General features: G+C 37.1%; 5 protein-coding genes and 1 non-coding gene across 9 annotated transcripts; 3 read left to right on the top strand and 3 right to left on the bottom strand.

Moving 5' to 3' along the window:
* Nucleotides 1-6,519: 6,519 nt before the first annotated feature.
* LOC127243932 (protein DA1-related 1) lies at nucleotides 6,520-9,831 on the top strand. The gene is made up of 13 exons (XM_051264182.1): nucleotides 6,520-6,661; nucleotides 6,756-6,903; nucleotides 7,091-7,211; nucleotides 7,296-7,386; nucleotides 7,609-7,777; nucleotides 8,015-8,135; nucleotides 8,216-8,299; nucleotides 8,393-8,512; nucleotides 8,591-8,803; nucleotides 8,880-8,942; nucleotides 9,010-9,125; nucleotides 9,208-9,266; nucleotides 9,340-9,831. The coding sequence occupies exons 3-13, from the start codon at nucleotides 7,098-7,100 to the stop codon at nucleotides 9,702-9,704; spliced, it is 1,515 nt and encodes a 504-aa protein (XP_051120139.1). The 5' UTR covers nucleotides 6,520-6,661; nucleotides 6,756-6,903; nucleotides 7,091-7,097; the 3' UTR covers nucleotides 9,705-9,831.
* Nucleotides 9,800-11,584, bottom strand: LOC127243943 (GDSL esterase/lipase At1g54790). Of its 2 annotated transcripts, none has more exons than XM_051264202.1 (5): nucleotides 11,258-11,584; nucleotides 10,975-11,175; nucleotides 10,740-10,906; nucleotides 10,396-10,666; nucleotides 9,800-10,313 (listed from the first exon to the last, which is right to left on the bottom strand). In XM_051264202.1, exons 1-5 carry the CDS (start codon nucleotides 11,502-11,504, stop codon nucleotides 10,045-10,047), a joined length of 1,155 nt encoding a protein of 384 aa, XP_051120159.1. In that variant the 5' UTR covers nucleotides 11,505-11,584; the 3' UTR covers nucleotides 9,800-10,044. The 2 variants fall into 2 exon arrangements, with proteins under 2 accessions (XP_051120159.1, XP_051120149.1); XM_051264192.1 differs by having other exon boundaries at nucleotides 10,740-10,909.
* Nucleotides 11,585-14,330: 2,746 nt separating this feature from the next.
* Nucleotides 14,331-17,306, top strand: LOC127243846 (probable vacuolar amino acid transporter YPQ1). Of its 3 annotated transcripts, XM_051264060.1 has the most exons (13): nucleotides 14,331-14,471; nucleotides 14,736-14,985; nucleotides 15,119-15,161; nucleotides 15,334-15,360; nucleotides 15,511-15,612; nucleotides 15,694-15,785; nucleotides 15,885-16,062; nucleotides 16,182-16,292; nucleotides 16,364-16,456; nucleotides 16,549-16,569; nucleotides 16,663-16,721; nucleotides 16,805-16,895; nucleotides 16,988-17,306. In XM_051264060.1, exons 2-13 carry the CDS (start codon nucleotides 14,741-14,743, stop codon nucleotides 17,042-17,044), a joined length of 1,119 nt encoding a protein of 372 aa, XP_051120017.1. In that variant the 5' UTR covers nucleotides 14,331-14,471; nucleotides 14,736-14,740; the 3' UTR covers nucleotides 17,045-17,306. The 3 variants fall into 3 exon arrangements, with proteins under 3 accessions (XP_051120017.1, XP_051120008.1, XP_051120026.1); XM_051264051.1 differs by lacking the exon at nucleotides 14,331-14,471 and having other exon boundaries at nucleotides 14,611-14,985; XM_051264069.1 differs by lacking the exon at nucleotides 14,331-14,471 and having other exon boundaries at nucleotides 14,611-14,985; nucleotides 16,367-16,456.
* Nucleotides 17,307-17,428: 122 nt separating this feature from the next.
* On the bottom strand, nucleotides 17,429-19,541 carry LOC127243861 (probable galacturonosyltransferase-like 1). The gene is made up of 2 exons (XM_051264082.1): nucleotides 18,296-19,541; nucleotides 17,429-17,776 (listed from the first exon to the last, which is right to left on the bottom strand). Exon 1 carries the CDS (start codon nucleotides 19,332-19,334, stop codon nucleotides 18,300-18,302), a length of 1,035 nt encoding a protein of 344 aa, XP_051120039.1. The 5' UTR covers nucleotides 19,335-19,541; the 3' UTR covers nucleotides 17,429-17,776; nucleotides 18,296-18,299.
* An 848-nt stretch (nucleotides 19,542-20,389) lies between these two features.
* LOC127244112 (uncharacterized) lies at nucleotides 20,390-21,789 on the bottom strand. The gene is made up of 2 exons (XM_051264452.1): nucleotides 21,634-21,789; nucleotides 20,390-21,212 (listed from the first exon to the last, which is right to left on the bottom strand). Exon 2 carries the CDS (start codon nucleotides 21,189-21,191, stop codon nucleotides 20,568-20,570), a length of 624 nt encoding a protein of 207 aa, XP_051120409.1. The 5' UTR covers nucleotides 21,192-21,212; nucleotides 21,634-21,789; the 3' UTR covers nucleotides 20,390-20,567.
* A 75-nt stretch (nucleotides 21,790-21,864) lies between these two features.
* TRNAD-GUC (transfer RNA aspartic acid (anticodon GUC)) lies at nucleotides 21,865-21,936 on the top strand. Its single transcript has one exon. It is a non-coding gene; the product is annotated as a tRNA-Asp (tRNA).
* Nucleotides 21,937-22,677: the final 741 nt, after the last annotated feature.

The following is a 22,677-nucleotide window of genomic DNA, read 5'->3' on the forward strand; positions in this document are numbered from 1 at the left end:
GTGTGTGTGCCAATCTATACATATATATACTATTATTTTATTTTAGTATATAATTTAATTTAATTTAATTAAATGTTGTTTGAAAGACAATAGTCTGAAAACGAAATCTGTCGTAACAAATCCACAGAATATAATATAAATAGTAGCATACCATTCTGTTATTATACCACTTCCTGCTGCCCGAAAATGACAATGATAAAACAATTTTGTCTTATTTCACCACATTTAATCAATTCAAAAAATATATATATATATATACATTTTTTTATTTTTTTATTTTTTACAAAAAATTAATTATCATATATATATATATATATTGCTCCCATTTTTGGCCCTACGAATTGCACAAAAACATATATACTATTGAATGATTTGCATTTAAATATTTGGATATGTTATTTTTATTTTTATTTCTTTTGAATATTAATTAATCATATTATCCGATAGAAAAAAAATGAAAATGAAATAGAAAGATTAGAGATTAGGTATAATTTAAAAAGTAAAGGATCCAAGATTGGCCTTCCATGTGTCCGTGTATTTTTGAGTGATGGTCACGTGATTCTCACTCCTTTCGTCCAACACGGACAGTCGGACCGGACAGGCCAACAGGCAACAGGACCACTTACTATTCTTATTTTTATTTTTATTACAGGAGGCTGTTTCAACGAGATTTCTATTTAAATTGAAATGAAATTTTAATATAATATTTGAAATAAACAATAAGCGTTTGATATCATGATTTTTAGATTTTTTTTAAAAGAAAAAATGAATAATTTAAGATCAATAAATATAATATATATGCACGATGCTACAAACAGACAAACTTTTCTTTTTTTCTTTTAAATATTACTATAGCATTGTGTTAATTTGGTCACATTAATTTATTATTATTCAATATACAGTTAGTTATGTATATATAAAATAAAAATCCTAGCCTACAACAATTTTAATTCATATATATATATATATATACACAAGTAAATAATAAAGAGTTGGTACGAGGAAGGGCAGTCAACGCCATAGATTTCTATTACAATGACTGTGTGTGTGTGTCGTCTCTTTTAGTTTGCCCATTGGAGAATAGGAAAGAAAGGGTTTCCTTTGGATATATTTGTGACTATATAGTTTTTAAATTGAATATAGAATATAATGTTATTGTATCTTTTATATATAGTTTTTATTTTAATCATTATTATAAATTGCAGCAAAATTTAATTAAGCAAAAACCCATCGGCCATTGATAATATACAGTGTATGTGTGTGTATGCTCTGTCTCAGGTTCTACAAACAGTTTAGGCTCCATTTACAAATGTTTTGAAGTTTTAAAAATATTAAAAATAAATAAATATATAATAGTATGATTTTTTATTTTTTATTCCCCAAATATTATTAGTATCTAAACAAACCTTACACTTGTACCAAAAAAATTAGCAACATCTACATATACGAATGGCCATGAAATTATGAGTTCAAAGAATAAAGACATATGATGAATGAAATATTATTTTTTTTTATATAAAATATTATAACTTGAGAAACTAATCTTAACAAAACTTGGTTCAACGATTTTGAGCTCCATTGTGTGTACGTGTACGTGTATGTGTATGTGTGCCCCAATTAATAATAATTATAATGTTTGAATTTGATTGAATTTTTTTTATTTACTTTTGATATTTTTATCCTTTAAAGAAACGATTCCTTTTCTTTATTTGATCCTACAATTCCCCTTTTATTCCACCACGTAATTCACTAATGACCTTTAATTTGTTATTCCGTGACCACAACTCCACTACATGTACGTTTTTCAATTTATTTATTTTTTCTTCCTATTTTAAGTTAAATTTCATCATAGTATTCACACACACATACTTTTATGTGCATGAGCATTTGTGTTTTATTGACAACTATAAATATATATATATTATATATATATTTATAGTTGTCAATAAAACACAAATAGTCCCCTAAGTTGGGAAAAAAAATGAGCAAAAATTTTAGGTAATAATATAATATAATGTGATGTACGATAATGTTGGAACTTTGAATTGTTGGGATTGAAAAGGGATGTATTTGATGTAATCCATGGTGTCGTGTCACTACCAAGAATGTTTTGTCCACATACAAATTTATAAAAATCAAATCACTAATTAAAGGAAAAAAGAAAAAGATCATCAATTAGAATTATTGCTTGGAAAGTTGTCACATTAGCCCAGATAATATGTTTATATAATTATATTATGACTTATGATTTAATTAAATAATAATATTCAGAAATCCCAATCATGTTGTCATCATTGCCCAATTTTGCATTACATATCTTTATATACATGTGTGTTTTGAGTTATGTAGCCATATTTTGTGTATTTTGGCATACGTCACCATAAGAATGGAAATTTGTATATACATATTAATTTTTATCTTTATCTCATAATTCTATGTTATTGTATATTTTTTAGCAAGTTATGGTAGTTTATTGTTTTAATCCTGCTATTTTAAAACTTTAGCTTATATGACTAAAATTACACCCTATTGTAATATTTGTATTATTAAATTACAGTCAAACAAAAATAATCAATGATAAGATTTTATAATTATATATAAATTTCGTCCAAAAAAGAACACGGAACAATTAAATTATTGTAAAAATATTTTGAAAATGCTGTATTCATGATGTTTTAATTTTGATGAAAATAGTCACAACTTGCAATATAGATAGATATATACATATTGCATGTGTGCAAGTAATGCAACTAATTTAATTAAAAGCAAACTAACTTTTTCAATAATTAATGGTTAAGTAAATGTGTAAAAAGACTAAAAATAATAATAATAATAATAATTTGTTTGGTTTTGGTTTGAATTTTAATTTTAATTTTAATTTTGATCAAATGATATTTTGATATGATGTTATATAAGAAAAAATATTTTATTTATATTGATAATCATTTGGACTGATATAATAGTATGTTTCATTTTAAATAAAATAAATAAATAAATAGACGCACCATGGAAAATAGGGAAATATCCCATGAAAGAGATTAATTAGGGAGTAGCAATATGTAATATCAAATGTCCCAATTAATTGCATCATGATTGCTTCTCTGATAATATGAAATTAATTATAAATTAAGTACAAAAAAAGGTACCTTTTACCTAATGATGTAAAACCCTAACCAACATTTAAAGATTATACAAGCAAATTAATTGTCCAATTAATTAACTTAAATTGTTTTTTCTTACATAAATTATGAATGATATATAGTGAAGCAAGTGATGATGAAAAGCCAAGCCCCATGAGTTTTTACTTAATATTTAAGTCCATGACTTGTCACACCCACCAAACAATTGAAAATTTTATTTATTTATATATTTATTGTTTCAGCTTCGTCTCCCATTGGTCCAAAAAGTTTAAAATATACAATTTGCATGTTGACAATTTAAATGACTATATATATATATACTAAAAAAAAAGTGTCAATTTCAAAGGTGCCATTCTTGTCATACTTAGAGTTGGAGTTATTTTGTGGAAAGAAACAGAAGACTACTTGCATTTCTTAAAGTTAGAGTACTCATTCAATTAATTGCATCAATCAATATGGGGTAGGGTTTCGAAATTATATATGTTATAATATTTAATTAAATGTAGGTAAATATGTCGTAGTAGTAGTAGTAGTAGTATATATATATATATATATATAGAGAGAGAGAGAGAGAGAGAGAGAGAGAGACCGAGTAAAAGGTTTACTACTTTGAACTATAGCATCAAAATAATAATGGGTAAGGTTTTTATTTTAATTTTACTGTTTACTACAGTATATATTGATAGGCTCAAATTAAATTTGATGAGAAAGATTAATTTAATCAAAAATTTATGAAGGGTTAGATTAATTTGTTGGAATATAGAAAAGCTCCAATATAATGGGTTAGGTCCAAATTAATTAGTTAAGTATTATTATTTTAATTAATTTTCTATAGTTAAGTAAAACTAAAATATAAAATAAAATTTCCTTGATTTGTGTGACTAAACCTAATTGTACCATGAAGTACAGCTTAACAGCAAACCTAATTAGTCAAACGAATAAATCCTCAGCAACTGATCATAAGTCATTCCGATAATGGAAAATACATTACTACTGAAATAATTTATTTATTTAAGAAAAAATTAAAGTAGTGTGTTACTTTATTGAGACCTCATTGTCAATATATTTATATGTGAACTCAAACCCAAATTTGGCCATTTTGATAGGTCCCAGAAATTTCTTGGATTTTCTATACATATATATTAGTCTGATTTATTTTAAATTTCTTGTATGCATATTAGTTTATCATGTCCCAGACTTAGGTAAATATATAAATTAACAGTAGCAGAGATAGACAGTAGACAGACAGAATGCAGATAATCCCAAATTTTTAATTGCTCTGATCTTGCAGAAAGCAAACAGTAAAGTCCTTCTCAATTGGGTCACTTTCCAGTGGTCTGATTGTTACATATTATGTGTGTAAGGATCGGACCAACATTCTCATGGTAGTGTATATATTATATATGGCTCCACACTTAATTTTATTACCAATTATATATATATATATGTGTGTGTGTGTAAATGTAACTTGATTTCAATTATTGGGGTTTTAAAAATTTCATTATCAAATATATGTATGTATGTATGTAGTTACTTGATTCAGAATATTAGGGTTTTTAATAATTACTTTCATTTACCATTGTTTTGATGACTAAGTAATTAAACTCATGAGAAAGCTCACTTTGCTGTTCATTGTGATTGCTCCATTCAACGTATATGTAATCGCTGCTCTTCGAGTACTTCCACAAGTACATACATATATACATACATATATATATATATGTGGGCATATATAAAGTGTGTGTAATTGAGTTAAGTTGTTTTCCATGGAATTGACATAAGGGATGAAAATCAGACAAGAAAACAATTTTTAGAAAATGGGACTAGGGGAGCAAATGCAATAAAAAATTAAAAATTAAAAAAAAAAAAAAAAGAAAAAAGAAGGGCATGCATGCAACAGACATATTTTTGGGGGTGGGGGTGGGGTAGGGTATGGACAAGTTTAAGGAAATGGGGCCATGCAGAAAGGGACATGAAATAATTGAAAGGCAAGCACTTGTTGAATAATGAGTGTATATATATATATATATGTCCTGGAGGTTGTGGTGGTGGTGGTCCTCCACCGTCGGATGGTGGCGCGCGGCCGGCAGAGGGTGGCCGGGGACACATGGGCGACGTGGTCCAGCTGCTCCCGCAGCCGGACACGTGTCGTCAACAAACATGATTTGACAGACTGTTTAAGAACCAAATGCCATGACATTTAGGGTTTCTTATCATCATATATATATATACATACAAATATATGTGTATATAATCACGTCATTGATTAATAATATTGATTGGTTTTTTATATATTATATAATAATAATAATTGTAGTAAATTAAAGACGATTTCTTGTTTTTTCTTTCTGTTTCATTCTTATTGGTCATGTTACACAAATCCGATGACTTATTGATTCAAATCTGACTATGCTGTTTACGAATTCTACTCTCATGAAATATTTTATTTGCATATTTTTCAAGCAATTGCAAGTTGTGGGTAACTAAGTCAAATAATTATGTAAATTGAGTCACGCAATTAACACCAATATTAATAATATTTTGCATCACTAATCTCATTTATAAAAATTCATTTTTTTTAAATAATAATTTTTTAGTCTAATCACTTGACAAACCCTGTCCGAATTCTCCCAGCTTGAAAACTCAATATGCATTTAGGCCTCATTTAAATAAAAGCCCAAAATATCCAAACTAATTGGACCTCAATTAAATAAAGCCCGAAATAATTAGGGCTCAATTTAATAAAAAAGCCCATATATTCTAATCAAGTAGGCCTCATATACATAAAAGCCCATAACCTGTTATTTCTATATAACCCACTCGAACCAATTCTTTAGTCTAATTATTTTTAAAAAGGTAATCAAAACCGCAGTGTTGGTTGAGATTTGTGACAGGCAACACTGTTGCTTAAAGCTTACATTATGATGGCGATGGGTTTAGTCAAGATTTCAATCCATACGACGATGATGGGCTGTTCTCTGCGTAGATGACACGTAATTTAAATTACATGAAAACAATTCAATTATGATAAGAGCAGGTGGAGCACATTAAAAATCAATATCAATTCGTGGGTCATGGAGAACTGTGAGTGGCTCATGTAATGAATGAGGAAGAAAATAAAATTCAAGAAAACTGTAATAATATTAAAAGATCGAAGCAAGAATTGGAGGAGTGGATGTGATCCTTTATTTTTGTCTTGCGGCAATGGTTACTTATCGGTGCTTTTTTTAGATTCTTGGTGGGTACCTTCCAGTAAAGAAGAAGAAGAAGATGCAATAAAGACCGTTTCTTTCTTTTCTTTTTTTTTTTTTTCTGAAACGTGTGGACGATGATAATAGTAATAAAAGTGGTGGGTTCTTTGACGTTTAGTGGACTGAGTGATGGTGGGCTGAATGAATGTCGATCCAGAAAGGCCCCACGCCTATGGAAATGATACACAAAATCTTGGGGGCATTTGTATGTATATCGAGAAAGGGGATTTATGATTATTTGGCAAATTGGAAAACGGCAACTCCTCCCACGTCAGTTTTTGTAAAAATTCAATTCTTTCCTTTCTTCGCCATTGCCATTGTGCTTCTCTTTCTTGAAACTTGAATGTTCTTGTAAATGGGGCAGATTCATTCATGTGGGCAGATTCATCAGTATCTTGTGGGCGTCGGCGGTTCCGATTCTTGTTGGTGACTGACTGACTGACTGATTCAGTCTGATCTTGGCCTTTTAGATTCCTTAAAATTCTGCAGATTCGAGCTAAAGCTTCTGACAGGTGATTCAATCTTTCCTTAAACTGTTTAAATTGGATCCCTTTTTGGTCTGAATCATGACTCTGATCTGGAGGAATAATTTGTTCGAATTTAGATATCTTTTCTTCAAGATTTGAGTTTTCATCAATCTTATCTGTTATTAGCTAGACAAGATTCTGGGCTGAATTAGATTGCTTGAATTCATGGCAGCTGGACAATGGGTTGGCTAACGAAGATTCTCAAAGGTTCAGGCCACAAAATCTCCAAGGGACAGCATCATGGCAAGTATGAAGATGACCACACAATCTGGGAGGGGCCTTCAACTTCACTTGTAATGATTTCTTTTCTGGCCATTGATGGACTTTCTATATACTAATCTGTGAGATTTTGATCTCAATTTGGTCGGTGTTTGCAGGATCAAACGTCGGATTTCGATAAGGAAGAACTGCAAAGAGCAATTGAACTCTCTATTGCTGAACAAGACGATAAGGGGAAAAAACCAATAGGTAAAGCGAAAGGGGCTTCCAGCATTTGCTGCAGAGGATTCTCTTACCAAACATCATAGTCGATTTCTTTTTATTAAATTCACTTAAGGATGATTGATCATCATAGTCGAACTCTTTTTACTACATTCACTTAAGGTTGATTGGTCGTTATAGTTGAATTCCTTTATTACATTCACTTAAGGTTGATTGATCATTATAGTCGAATTCTTTTCATTACATTAGATAATGCGGCGCAATTGGAAGACGATGAAATGCTCGCCAAGGCTCTTCAAAATATTTGGAATATGGAGTCTCCACCACATTCACCTCCACCACCTCCACCCCGATTGCCTAGACACGATCACGAAAGTTTTTTGCCACCTAATTCTCTCTACTTCCCTTCGAGCTTTAGGTGATGAACTATTTTCACCTCTCTTCAAGTTTTACATAAATGCCTGAGAATATTGATTACAGAAATTGTTCCAATCTATAGTATAGTTGATGATAACATAACGCCCGCCGAATCATGTTGTAAAGACACATTCGAATGTTTCTCCGAATATTGTTGTCAAGCTTATAAAACTTTTCTTGCTATCTTCGTTAGAATCAGAATCGACATTTTCTGGATTTGACATCCTTTTCGTTGTAGAATCTGTGCCGGTTGCAACAGTGAAATCGGTCGTGAAAGATTTTTGAGCTGCATGGGAGCTGTTTGGCATCCAGAATGTTTCCGTTGTCGCGCGTGCAATCAGCCGATTTCTGATTTTGAGGTGCAGAATCGACACCAATATGCTATTTAGTATTTTTTTTTTTTTCTGACATACTTATGACTTGTTAAGCTCTGTTGCAGTTTTCCATGTCTGAGAACAGCCCCTACCATAAATTGTGCTACAAGAATCTGCATCACCCGAAATGTGACATCTGCAAGAATTTCGTGAGTGTTCAACTTCATTACTTAAAAAGGGATACCGAATTAATCCGAAAATGTAAAATTTCTGTGGCATAATCTCACATTCCATTCCTTCAGATCCCCACAAATGCTGCTGGACTTATCGAATACAGAGCGCATCCTTTCTGGCATCAGAAGTACTGTCCTGCACACGAGCACGATGGAACGCCCCGTTGTTGCAGCTGCGAGCGAATGGAGGTAACCGAAGAGACTAATCTTGTCGAAAAGATTAAACTCATTGTTTGGTTAAATGTGATGTACTTCGACAAAATGCAGCAAGCAGATGCAAGATTCTTAATTCTTGACGATGGAAGGAAGCTGTGCCTCGAGTGTTTGGACTCTTCTATAATGGACACCCACGAGTGCCAGCCTCTATACCTCGAAATACAAGAGTTTTACGAAGGTTTAAACATGAAGGTGGAGCAACAAATCCCGATGCTCTTGGTTGAGAGACAAGCGCTAAACGAAGCCATGGAAGGGGAGAAAAATGTAGGCCTATATGCATTATATTATCGATCCATATCGCCTTTGAGTTGTCGTAATATCTATCTTTCTTTCTTGCTAGGGCCATCACCACATGCCCGAGACAAGAGGGCTTTGTCTGTCGGAAGAGCAAACCGTCAGCACGGTACGAGTTTCTTGAAAAGGCCATTGCAGAAATTAGTTTCATTCTTACGTAGTTCTGAAAATCTCAGATCTTGAGGCGGCCGAGAATAGGAGAGTTTAGGATAATGGACATGTTCACCGTGCCTTACAAGCTTATCCGTCGATGTGAAGTTACAGCGATTCTTGTTTTATACGGTCTGCCTAGGTAAGAAAAGCTCGTTTTATTACACACATTCGTCGTATGGTCCAGACATTATCTGTGATCGCAACTTCTTGTTGTCTCCAAGGTTATTGACAGGTTCCATCCTAGCCCACGAGATGATGCACGCCTGGCTCCGTCTTAAAGGTAGTATTTTTTAACTGGTTTCAGTCGTCGGAACGTACCTTAATCACGATAGTAACCGATAGCTTCCTTGCAGGGTACCCAAATCTCAGCCCAGAAGTGGAAGAAGGCATCTGCCAAGTGCTGGCACACATGTGGTTGGAATCAGAGATCTTCGCTGGCTCGGGTAGTAGCGCGGCGTCAGCATCTTCATGGTCACCAGCGTCGTCATCATCCTCTTCTTCGTCAGCATCATCGTCTTCATCGTCCAGCTCTTCTTCCAAGAAGGGCAAACGGTCAGATTTCGAGAAGAAACTCGGTGAGTTCTTCAAACACCAGATAGAATCCGACACCTCTTCCGCTTACGGAGACGGATTCCGGGAAGGAAATAAGGCAGTGCTGAAATATGGCCTGAAGAGCACCCTTGATCACATTCAGCTCACAGGAACCTTTCCTTGTTAATTTTTGTTCCCGATTTCTTCAGGCTGGGCTGATCATATTGGCTATATAGAATCATGAAAGATGCTAACTTTATTGAGGAAAGATGAAACGGATCATACTCTCAAATAATGAATAAAGGCTTAGATTATATGTGGTGTATAGTTACAATTGTCTGAAAGGCGACATTGACGCCCTGTTCGAAGATGAAACCAATTTGTCGATCGACAAGTGGTTGATGAATCCAAATGCTAACAATCAAATCAGTTGGGTAAGGTTGGTTAAATTGGATGGATTCTGCGTCGCAATGTGCTTTGATCGAGTTTCAGCGACTGTATGGGAACTAAAAGAATGGCAATGGTGGTTAGAACTTCAGTTTGAGAAGAAATGGCATCTTGTCTGCAAATGGAGGGTCTGAGTACTTCCCTGTTAGAATCTGCGACGAGATGTGCAGATTCGCAGCCTCTGTGTAATGAATCCCGTCCCAGTTCACATACTCTGTGCTGTCATTGCAAGCTTTTGCTGTTACTGTGCTGCCATTCAAGATTTTGGTCTGCCCACAGGCAATCCGGCTGTCATAATTCAAGGGAGGCCCTCCATAGCCACAACAAGCCATCAAAGGTTGTTCAAAACCTGAAAGATTTACACATGTAGGCCAGGATTATGATTTGTAGGATTAAATAGATGAGAGGAATGCAGTGGTTGTGAATCTAACCATAACGGGAATAATTAGCGATGAGATTCCACTTGATCGTGAAAATGTCGACGTAGGTTATATTTGAATCTGGATATTGGAACTGTAGTTTTGTAGTCAGGGCATGAAGCTGCAGATTTAAGAGCCTGGAAGCTTGGTTGTGATCGCTGACGCATCCGAGCTCATCTAGCTTCGATGGATCCTTTCCAAATTTGGCTATGTTCTGAGCTAAGCAGCCAAGGGGACCTGTGTTGTGAATCCAAAAATATCTTGCACCTTGATCATATAATTTCTGCAGGGAAGGAAGAATACACCACCACAGATCAAGAGATAATGAGAAAATTAAGGTGGAATAGTGTACTAACATGAATTCCATCTTCAAATTCGGATAGGATCAAAGGAATTGAAGCAATGATTTGATCGTATGTTTTGGAGTAGAAGGCACCGGCGAGATCATTTTGGCCTATGTCGAACATGTAAAGTGCTTTCTGATAAACATCTTCTGGTGGAATGTACTTGTCGAATTTCCTAGCTGCTAAAGAAGTGAAATCAGTGATTGATTTCTAATGGAGGTAAGGTAATGGTGAAATCTGAACTTACTTTTGTCTCTGAGACGTTCGACTTTTTCCTTGAATCTGAAAAACTGAGCCACCTGAATACCAAAGGAGAACGGACTCAGCGAGAATTGAGTCGGTGGAAGTATTGTGGAGGCTGCAACTGCAAAATTGCATCCTCTTCTGAAACTCGGCGCACCGATCGAATCCAAATATGCGTTCAGAAATGGCATATCCATCGCGCACACTGCCAAATTGCACGGATCCTTGCTCAGTTTCGCATCATAGCATATATCGATTGTGATAAAATTAGGAGGAGAATGCGTTACTGAGAAAATCGATGATCAGGCGACCATCGCAGAACCTTCCAGAAGGACTCTCGAAGTGCGTCTCGCCATTAGGCGATTCCAGAGGATCGCCGAGGCTAGAGGCAACCAGGCCGCCGGTGTCGGAATTGGAATCGCCAAAATTGAAAACTGCAGGATAATTGAAATCAATGGAGCATGCGAGCGGGAAGAAGATCAGCAGGAGAGAAACGAGCATTGCATTGGAGGCACGAGCTGTTGAAGCATCCATGTCAGCGTGGAAATTGGTGCAGCAACACCTCGTTCGCCAGGCGCTATAACAGAAAGTTGGTTTGTACTTTTAGTTTGCACTCAAAGTCATCCCTGGCAATTGGACAACACCAAAAGTAGAAGTATTTGTTGCTGAAGCATCACTCTTCAGTTACCAGCTCTGCATCCATGAAATTATTTCAGTTTGAAGCAAACGCAGGTTGTTGTTGATTGAGGAAGAAGACGACGAGGAGGAAGAAACACAGCACTTCCACTAATTTGGAAGCTGAGAAGCTAATAATAAGTGCTCTAATGATATTTATAGGCAAACAATAAAGAAAAGTATAATTAAAGAGATAAACAGAAATATTTTATATACTTTGTCCGTAACAATTGAAACAAAATTATTAAATATAAACATATTTAACGAATATAAATGACGTAGGTTCATTCAAAACCCTTTTATATATATCTCTTTAAAAAAATAAATATTTTTATCTATATTTAAAACTACACTATCTTAAAAAATTAATTTATGTTAATTATATTACATATATTAATTGCTATATAACTTTTAAATATTTAAACATATATTTTAATTTTTTCAATTATATATATTAAATTTATTTTCAAATTATAAATATTAATTATATTTTAATTTTTTCAATTATATATATTAAATTTATTTTCAAATTATAAATATTATTATTAATTAATTAAATAACCTTACCTTAAATACCACGGCTAAGATTCAATTTGGGTTGGGTATAAGAAATTATTTCAAATTAACAGCATATAAGAAAATAAGCGAAGCGACGTCTTAATCAATCACATCACAATTAGGTCAACATTGATTTTTCAATTTTGCTAACAAGGACCTAACGGACTGTAATTTGCAATTCCCGCTCCCTCGGCGGTTTAAACCCCAACTAACAAAATCCGTCGCTCCTGTTTGCCGGACACGACGCCGCCGGACTTTCTGTTCTGCTTTCATTTGTTTAGTCTCCGATGAATCCGCCATATTTCATTTTTCGGAGGGAATGAGGTGGAATCACCTGTCGATTGGGGAGTGAACGGGCAATGAGGAAAGCGTGCGAACCCTTGCGTTTGAGGGGAAGGGTGTAATAGGTCTCGATCAAGGTATTGCATTGCTAATTGTTTGTCGTGCTGATTTCGATAGATTGCTTTGCTGTATTTCCTCGATATTCTTTTAATCAATTACATATTAAAGCTGCTTCGAAATATTGTAGTGTTGATAAACTGAACCACAAGTATGGTTTTGTTCCCCCAAATCATAAGATCTGTATCTCAGCAACTTTAGTATTTCACATTCTTGCTCCGATCTAAATTCATCTCACGATCTACAAGTGGTATCTTGAAAACAATATGTTACATGTACTGATAGCATGCTTATATTTTCTTTTATTTTTATACACTTATCTGTCCGTTTTGTTTTCTTTCCATTGAGATGTCAGGAAGCACATTTTTGATTTGGCAGAAACTTGTGATGCAACTACTCTTTTGTCTTTATCTTCTTTGGAATCTTGGCAACAGACCTATTCCCAGTAATGGTCCCCTGACCCAGTTAGCACTTTAGACAATGCAATGATCTGCTGGGGAACTTGTGTGCCTCTTCTAATTCATTTTTTTGGGATTTTGGACATGGTGATCTTTCTCTTATGCAAGCAGAAATGAATTAGATTGTAGTCTAGTGTAACAATTTTACTTATACAAGCTGTTGACCTGTAATATATCGTTAACTGGAAGTGCACATCACTTCTCTTCTATAATTCAACTCATACTCTACCCTTTTCCTGGCCTTCATATTCCAACAAACGTTTATTACCTGTCTAAAGAAATCATTTTTCTTTTCGTGTGTGGGTTGCACAATATTGCTTGAGCCTTCACACTGGTTATATACATATATATATATATATATATATGTTCTTTCTTCTATTAGTTCATTCTTCTAAACCCATGCAGGTTACACACATGGTGGATGGAATGGTAAATCACAGATAGAGAAGCTTGTAGGTAAGAAGGGATTAAAGAAAGTAGCTGTATGAAAATGTCGGTATCTCATATATTATTCCCTCAGGTTAGAAGTTGCCCCATACCCCTGCCAGGAGGTAGATGGAGCTTTTATTGCTGGTGAAACGTGTAACAAAACACAGAAGTCAAAGAGAATTATTGCAACAGTATGTTTAAGTGACATATCTTAACGTTGCAACTGATCTATATAATCCTCAAAACAATTGTGGTTTAATTTGTGGACCAGATTTGAATATTAGGCCTAAATCAGAGAAAGTGCAGGCAAGAAGAGCAGTAAGGGGACATAGCGAAGATACCAGTGAAGAAAGATGACTAAAGAGGTATGTATTGCAACCCTTTAATTTATGCTCAAATTTGGAGTGTGCATAATTGTCCTGAAAAAGTTATATGCACTTTGATGGACGGGGGCCGGTAATATAATGAGAGGGCAATTGGAAAATCTGAGATGGGAAATGCTGAGAGAAGTTTCGAAACAATTTCTAAATGGAGAGAAGCACAAATTAGAAAGATGTGACTTTTGGAGGTTGGTAGAAGATAAACATGAATTGGTCTGTGGTTGTGGTGCCATTCATTCTGACACGTGTCCCCACCAGCTGCATGCAGCGCATTGCCGCCGTGACACCCTTCTTTTCCACTTTCTTCCTGAATATGTCCACTTCCATACCTGGTTCTTTACAGGCTGTCCTTTTCTTTCTGAGGATTAGGATGATGGTGTCTGCATATATCTCTCTTTATTGCGCGTCAGTCTGCCTCTTCTCTTCTTTTACACTGTTCAAAATTTGAACTTTATATGGGATTAAATTTGCCTTCTTTTTTTATTCAATGATTAAATTTGTCGCTAGTCATCCAGGTTCACAATGACGATGACTTTCATTAAAGAATCCATCTGAGCAAGAACCAGCACGTGACGTGTACGCGCCGTAGCACCTCATTTCTGGTAAGTAAATCTTAATCCAATTAATGAAACAGTAGAATCTGCTAGATATACTGTCAAATCTTCATCCAACAATCACCGAATAGTAAATTTTCCTGATGTTTAAAAAATGTAAGAAAGGCTTAAAGGTTGGAACTTGGGGGAATGGGCAGACACCCATTTCAGCATTAATTGTATGCACGCGCACACACACACACCGCTAGATGTACAAATCCTTTCTTCCTTTGCAGACTGCATCCTAATCTCTCCTCACCTTTACATCCACAGATAGGATGAAATCTGCAGTTCACAATTCCTTGCATCAGTGTTTGAAGGAGAACCATCCGTGTATCCTCGGTTGGGTGGAGAAGTACTTCAACGATTGCCTTTGCAACATCAGAGATGAATTCTCCTTCGGTTTTGGAATGGCAAGCGTCGTCTGCTGGGGAGTCGCCGAACTCCCTCAGATCATCACTAACTTCAGGACCAAGTCCAGTCATGGCGTCTCCTTGCTCTTCCTTGTCACTTGGATTACCGGGTTCGTAATTTCTCCTTCTTCTGAGTTAAAAATCAATCTTGCAATTCTTGCACATGTTCCTGCTTGCAAAAATGAAAGATTCTAGGACATGGCACCATGTTCTTATAGCTCTTCTTTTTCATAAACATGGCAGCGATGTATTGAACCTTGTGGGTTGCCTTCTCGAGCCTGCCACGGTTAGTCATACTCATATGCGTGCCCTTGTTTGGATTGATTAGAAAACAGCTTCTCCATTGGAGGCATACTTAAGATATCTATACACAATTTTGCTAATGCTCTATTAATTTAAATCTCGTTTCTCGTCAATTTCTCACTTGTCTTCTTCCTTTGTTCTTTTCTGTGATGCAGTTGCCAACACAGTTTTACACTGCTGTGGTAAGGACAATACTTTCCCAATCTGCACTGTCCAGTACACTCATCGATCAATACATCCTTAATTTAATTAACCTCATTGCACATGCGATTATGCTCGAAACTGTCTGCCCTAATTGTTTAATGTAATATTACTGTAAATGAATGAATCAGCTTTACACCACCACCACAGTGGTGCTCTTTCTTCAGAGCCTGTACTACGATTACTTCTTCAAATGGCGGCGAAGCAGACAATCCAGGGAATCAGACCAGGAGGTAGGTGTCTGCACTGATGTTAATCATCCCCTCACAGGACCAGCAATTTCTTGAAAATGAATGATGCTACGTTGCTCCCAGGTTGAAGATGTGAAGAAGCCTCTGCGACCACAAAAGCAAGCTAATGAAGGCATTCCTATCCCCACAACCGCCAGGGAACCATATTATTACACGTATATTATTGTCATGAATTTTTCTTGTATGATAATGTCGCCGTTTGTTGTGTGGATATAGACAATGTTAAGCTGTTTTGAGTGACCACATCTCTGCAGGTCAGCAAGATCAATGGCTGGGAGCATGACGCCGCCCATCTGGTCGCAGCTTCGGCCCATAAAGAGTGGTCCTTCTGCACTTGTGATAGACAATGATTCCTCCTCTTCTGAGGATGATGAGGCTAATGCAGTTTCAGACAGCAGAACTGTCACCAAGCCTCAGACACTCCCCACATCTGTGAGTGATCTAATCTTGTAATGCATCTGCAAAATATTGTAATGGTTGTGCCATTTTTATCGGTACACACTAATATTATAGTTCTTGCATGAATATACCATCAATCTATGGTTTCACAGGCCCGATATGGAGCTTTTTTTGCTACAGCAGCCATAATGCCCAGAGAATCAAGTGCAATACTGATCCAAGCTTATGCTGGATTCACAGGAAGGAAATTGCTGCTCATGCAGGTAAGATTGAGACACGAATGAAGATTTTAAGGCGTTTGATCAATTAAATTTGGTATGTGTTTGTCTACCAGCAGGATGAATCCGGAAGTGTGTTCGGTCAGTGGCTGGGGTGGATAATGGCTGCCATATACATGACTGGGAGGCTACCTCAAATATGGCTGAATGTAGGAATAAATTTATATGTAATAATATGAATTCGATCTATTGATCTATTTTTTTGTTTCTTGAACTGATGTGTGTTAATCTTCTGAAACAGATTAAAAGAGGATCTGTTGAGGTGCATGATTACCCTGCCATTCTTCTCCTGGGATCAAAACCGAAATTGTTTTACATCCTGTTAAGGTTGACCCTTTTCTTTAAACTTGTGTAGGGACTGAATCCTTTCATGTTTATCTTTGCGATCCTCGGCAATGCAACATATGTCGCCAGGTTCGTCCTCATCGCACAACCTAGTACAATATGTGATGCTACTAATTACTACGGGGCTAATTAGAGTTGTTAATTTGGTGCAGCATTCTTGTAAGGTCGATAGCATGGGATAAGATCAAAGCCAACATGCCTTGGCTACTGGACGCCGTGGCTTGTGTCCTCCTCGACTTATTCGTATCCTTTGGTGTCCAAAATTCATATATCCTTAGCTTAGCTGTTGTCTTGAAGCTCAGAATTGAAAAACTTAACTCTGCTGGTGATGACAGATAATGGTGCAGTATGTTTATTACAGATACTTCCGCAGGCAGAGAGGAATGACTTGATTTTAGAGTGAGAGAGAGAGACAGAGAGAGGGAGTTGGGTTTTGTTCATTTCCGGTTGTTGATGGATGTTTGGGAGGGACCAGCATTGAAATTGCAAGCAGGCCAACTTAACTGTTCCTCAAATTATTCAATTTTCTTTTTCTTGGAAAGATCTTACCAATACATAATAAAGTTTGTAGGTATGATTCGTCTTTCTACCCGTGTATGAATAATTATGAATTCATTCTTGATTTCATTTTAATTTCAGTTGGATTGGATTGAAGGAATTGTATTCGAAAGGTCCGAAGTACTTCTAATAAGCCCAGAATTAGTAGAATTTCCAAAATGAAAAAGCCCAAAATGCAGAAAATGACGCCCCCAATTATAGTAAGGCCCCACACATTTGAGACTTGCCACAATTGTCGGGAGCACCGACACTCTTTGATTATAACAATTGACGCAAGAAAAAGGAGATAACTAACTGCACATGGCTCACTATCATTGGCTACTGCCTATTCCCATCACTTCCCTCCATTAATTTTTATTTATTTATTTATTTTTGGCAGATACAATACAAAAACTGTAATAAGGGGCAGCAAGAAAGAGGGAAGCAGGCAGGTTACTTTAGCCATAAAAGGCTGCGGGTTTGGGTCAAAATCTTAGCATGCAATCAAGCATGGAGGAGAACTAGCAGAGGAAGAAGAAAGAAAACCCCTCTCCCTCTCTCTCGTATTCTCTTTCTCTCTCCTATTCCTAAAGTAGAAAAAGCACAAATCAATAAAGCAGCTTAATTAAAGGAACAAATTGACCTTTCTACCACAAAGCACAGACACCTCAGTGTCTGTTATTAAGAAATCTTTTCCCACTATAGTTTGTTCAAATTCGAACTAAAGGCTCTGCCGACTGCCTGCGTAATCATCATCATTCCATTCACCCATTTAATTTTACCTTATGGGCATCGATCAAGAATTAATCACACTACTGTAACTCATTTCATAAATAAATTAAAGTGAGAATAATTCAAAAACTTTTCTACGACTACGATTTCTGTACAATCACAGAATTAAAAAAAATAAAATATTAAGCTCACTTCAATGGCGAACAGCCTTTACAACACCTCTGATCTCCGCCGGGTGTCTCAATTTCGAATATATATTATAATTGAATGTATATGTATATATATTATATGAATGATTGCCTTGTAACAATACTACTATAAATTGTTTCGAGAAATTAGGGTTATATTTAGGGCAAAGATTCAGACAGACAGACCTGATCAAGATTCGATGACGTATGGCGTTTGTAATAAGTCATAAGGCGCCCATAAAGCATCAAGCGGGCAGGCCCGATTCGCGTCGATCCGGGCCCAGGGCTTGCCCTTCCCGCTCCAGTGCAGCAGGCTGACCGGCCCGGGGTGCAAATCGCGGCAAAGTCCCCGGAAATTGTCGCCGCCGAGCCCGTGCTGGTTCCACCGGTGATCCACCGGAGCTATGTTGCCGGCGAAGACCAGTAGGAAGGGCGGCAGGGACCCCAGCTCGTATATCCGCATTCTTTTTTGCAGCTCCATCCATTCCACGATTTTCGTCGTGCAATCGCCGGCGCGCCACCGCCGGAGATCGATCACCATTACGCCGGTGTTGAAGTAGCAGGCTTTCCGGTTCGCGAACGTCAGCGAGAGTGAAGGGTTCGACCAGAAGGTCGGCGTGAAGTAGGAGGTGAAATTGGCGTTGCAGTATTCCGGCGCGGCCAGTACGGCGCCGTCCGGCAGCGGCGTGGCGGCGAGCTCCGCGATGTCGTCGACGAGGATGACGTCGGAGTCGAGGTAGACGATTTTTCCGACGCACGGCGGGAGGAGGTACGCGAGGTAGTTGCGCGCGTAGTTGAGCGGGCAGTCGAGCGCCGCCCTGATGGAGGTGGAGATCCGCCCCGCCGCCGCCGCGTCGTCGAAGGGATACACCTCGAACTCCAGGTATGGGAACGCCGCCGTGATGGCGCGGCGGAGGGCGGAGGCTGACGCCGCCGAGGAGGCGACGAAGTGGAAGACGATGTTTTCCGGGCAGGAGGAGTGGCGGAGGATGGAAAGAATCGCCGCCATGGAGCCGCGGAGATAAGCGGCGTCGAGAGTCATCGCCACGTGGATTGCATCTTGGCCGTCGAAGCACAGGGTTCCCGTTGGAGAATCGACGGCTGCGCAGGTCGGAGAATTGTAGAACTTTGGAGCCTCTCTGAAACCATCAACGGCTACATTTGCCGTTGCCATCATCATCATCATCAACACCACTATGAATGTCGTCCATAAACACGATGGCATGACTTAATTTTCTTTTTTACAGAGAAATTTTAGTACACTCTTCGTCAGTCTGAGGTTTATTGTGTAATGCACACAATCCCCTCCATATGTATATATATATATATGTATGTATTGTATTATTATATATATATATATGTGTGTACGTGTTAGTGTTTTCTTTTATACTACTACATAGAAACAAGAAAAAATCCAAACAAGTAGAGAGTAGAGAGAGAAAGAGAGAGAGAGAGAATGAAATATGGGAATTGAATGGAATTCCAGATAATCCGTATGAACATTAAATGCAGAGAGACCTACTAAGCTGCTCACTAATTAAATAACCATTGAAGCCCTGCTGCTTTTTCTGCATTAAAGTTGATCCACAATCTAAGGCAAGGCAATGCAATACCCTTGCCTTCTACATCATGCTGCAATAAAAATAATAAATGATATAGTAAGTATTATTATTTTCCTCAAAAGGGTCTTCGTCATTGCAAGAAATATAATTATAACATTACTATTGGCACATGCCAAACAAACAAACAGAAAACACTTTGGGAACACAGACCGGACCGGACCGGACCGGACCAAGAATGAAAGGTCGTTTTTAGAAAGTACTGCCGGAACTGATGCCATCTAATAATGAATCTCTGCCCAACACGTTTTTGTTTTTTTGCCATTCATAATTATAATAATAATCAGATGCTTTTCCCTGTCGGCTTCTTCTTCCACTTCCCACACACTTTAAATCAACAGCATCACAGGCAGGGTCAGCCTGAGTTGTTGTTTATAAATACTTCTATTAATAATTTTGCATTGGTTATAGGAATAATGCCTAAATAGGAGGATAATTAATGTGTGATTGATTCAATTTATGTGTTCAATAACCAAGCATGTGCAGTGTCACATGCCCCACCCCTAAAACGTAGAGAAATTCTTCCTCAAAGAGCATGGGAAAGTACTAATCTTAGCAACATATCCATGTTCTTCCACATGATCGTGTAATTTTATTTATTCACCAAAAAAATAATAATAAAAATAAAAATAAACTCCAAATGGGTTCTCCAATGAATAATAAACAAACACATAATTAAGTCAAACCACAAACCATGAATCCAAGAAAGGTAAATATAACTGCAACTAATCTGCTCATTCCCAAAGAATACAGAGAGTAACATGAAATTAAATCCAAAGATTTCAAATCTAACAATTCCCTACACAATCATATACAGTTCAGGAGCATATACAAATCCTTCACATTGTCAGAAATGTCAAAATCACTAAAACGATGATGATAAGGAGGATCTTTGTCAAGTTTCTGTCGTCGGCCGAAGCTCGCCTGCCCTCTCGGTTACGAGATGGATGACCATATCCAGTATGATAGCCCAATCCGCCATAATTGACCGGATTCGAAAAACCATGGAGCTGTACATTGAAGAAAGGGGTGAACACACCGCCGAATCCCGCAGACGTTCCAACGTTAGCGAATGTTGCAGACGCCAACGGCAAGAATCCTCCCATGAGTCCTAGAAGAACATTAGCTAAGTTAGTGTCTTCCACAGGCCGAGCTGGCTCAGGCCTCTGCCCTGCAGGTCGATTCGGGATTTCCACACCGGGAATAGGCTTTGATCTTGGATCGACCCGAGGTTTCCCTCGGCCGTATAGAGGAACAACCTTGTCCTCTGCTACTACAGCCTTGCAGACAGGGCATTCGTGGGCCCATGAATGGCCACGCAGCCACGTGTAAAGGCATGGCCAGCAGTAGAGATGCCCGCAGAGAGTGATGACAGGATCTCGAGCTAAATCGATGCATATGTTGCATTCGAAACCACCAGCTTCATTGCCATCGCCCCGTAAGGAAGATGAGCTTTCAGCCATGGTGGTTGGGGAAATCTAACCCTGCCATTACAGGCTCACAATTCAATTGCAGCTCAACAATGGATGACAAATGATAATCGATCAAGAATCACACCAATTGGCTTCCCATAAACGGAATTACAAGATACGAAACTTTTTTAATCAAATTTCTCTTTCCACAGAGATAGATCAACGTTATGCATATGCGAAATTTCTTACAACTCAATCAATACAAAACCGAAATCCCTAATCCCTAATTCCATCCACCGAAAACCCTAGAATCAATCAAAATGGTATCACAAATCCAAATTAATCAGCCATGAAAAATTAAACCCTAGGAACATCGAATTGCAATCGAAGATAAGAAAAAGATTGTAGCAAAAAACCTCCAAACTAAAATCCCTAATTCCACACAAATCGAAACGGTATACAATAATCTAAAAAAATTAAAGCGGATGCTCACCTCTGCTCACAGAAATGCAAGGGCAAACGAATCGGCCGGGGAGATAGTTCTATTCTTCTTTGGCAAAATGGAAGCTCGTCCGATTTTCGACTCGGAAGAAATTCCCAGCCCATGTTGGGGTTAAACAGTCAACAGCATGCCAAATGTTCGGTTCATTTCAACAACGGAATCTACGAACAAAAAATAATACATAATTAACATATTTTTAAGATCTCCGGAATCTTTCAGCAGGTCGTTGTAGTATAGTGGTGAGTATTTCCGCCTGTCACGCGGACGACCCGGGTTCGATCCCCGGCAACGGCGTTCATTTTTTTTATAATTTTGTTCAGGCCCGATAAGGCTATTTTGAATGGGCCTTAGGGTTTAGGCCCAATATTGACTGCAGTTTATGGGCTTCTTATTAGGTAGCTGAAACTCGAAAGTGGGCCTCGAATGCTTAAATTGGGGTGTCGTTATTGTTGATATTTTGTGACTTGGAAATTGGGCTTAACCTTGTATTTAAATTAGAGATGGAAGTGCAAACACTAATAATATCTAAAAGGGCTATTATATAGGGAAAAATAATGGTGTAATAATTAGTTGCAGTTGAAAAAGGAAATTAATTAATTAAAGGCAAACAATAAAATAAAAAATAATAGAGAAGCACTCGCCATCTCGAAGCACGCTAGTTTCACGTGCGAACAGCATGTGTTCCTTGTGTTGATGTTCTTTGAAGTGATATCATATAAGTATAATTGAGTCATCATCACCAACCACATAATACACCCCTTTATTCATACATATAGATATGGCCCTAAACCTAAACCTAAACCTAAACCTAAAAGAAAGGGATTGATCAATATTAACGAGTTCACACTTGTATTTTATATATCATAGTAATAATTATCAATAGGGTTAGGACCCACAATTCAAGTGGCTGTCTCTCTCTAATTTGCCTCAAGAACTTGTTGATATTTTGTAATCTTCATCGATTCACATGATTAATTATATTGTTAGTACGCAGTACTCTCCAAAGTTGCAATGTCAAAACTATACATGTATGTG

Source organism: Andrographis paniculata, unplaced genomic scaffold (genome assembly GCF_009805555.1).
Source record: "Andrographis paniculata isolate CXL003 unplaced genomic scaffold, ASM980555v1 Contig19END, whole genome shotgun sequence".
Lineage (NCBI taxonomy): Eukaryota > Viridiplantae > Streptophyta > Magnoliopsida > Lamiales > Acanthaceae > Andrographis > Andrographis paniculata.

Bases quoted from the DNA above. Each gene is read 5' to 3' on its own strand.
- LOC127243932 (XM_051264182.1), top strand. From the start codon at position 7,098: ATGGGTTGGCTAACGAAGATTCTCAAAGGTTCAGGCCACAAAATCTCC. The intron at 8,136-8,215 runs GTGCAGAATCGA...GCTCTGTTGCAG, and splicing joins AGCCGATTTCTGATTTTGAG to TTTTCCATGTCTGAGAACAG. The intron at 8,300-8,392 runs GTGAGTGTTCAA...CCATTCCTTCAG, and splicing joins GTGACATCTGCAAGAATTTC to ATCCCCACAAATGCTGCTGG.
- LOC127243846 (XM_051264060.1), top strand. From the start codon at position 14,741: ATGAAATCTGCAGTTCACAATTCCTTGCATCAGTGTTTGAAGGAGAAC. The intron at 15,786-15,884 runs GTATATTATTGT...ACATCTCTGCAG, and splicing joins AGGGAACCATATTATTACAC to GTCAGCAAGATCAATGGCTG. The intron at 16,570-16,662 runs GTGCATGATTAC...AAACTTGTGTAG, and splicing joins TTAAAAGAGGATCTGTTGAG to GGACTGAATCCTTTCATGTT.
- LOC127243943 (XM_051264192.1), bottom strand. From the start codon at position 11,504: ATGGATGCTTCAACAGCTCGTGCCTCCAATGCAATGCTCGTTTCTCTC. The intron at 10,910-10,974 runs GTAAGTTCAGAT...TCACTTCTTTAG, and splicing joins CGAACGTCTCAGAGACAAAA to CAGCTAGGAAATTCGACAAG. The intron at 10,314-10,395 runs GTTAGATTCACA...TAAATCTTTCAG, and splicing joins CGCTAATTATTCCCGTTATG to GTTTTGAACAACCTTTGATG.
- LOC127244112 (XM_051264452.1), bottom strand. From the start codon at position 21,191: ATGGCTGAAAGCTCATCTTCCTTACGGGGCGATGGCAATGAAGCTGGT.
- LOC127243861 (XM_051264082.1), bottom strand. From the start codon at position 19,334: ATGCCATCGTGTTTATGGACGACATTCATAGTGGTGTTGATGATGATG.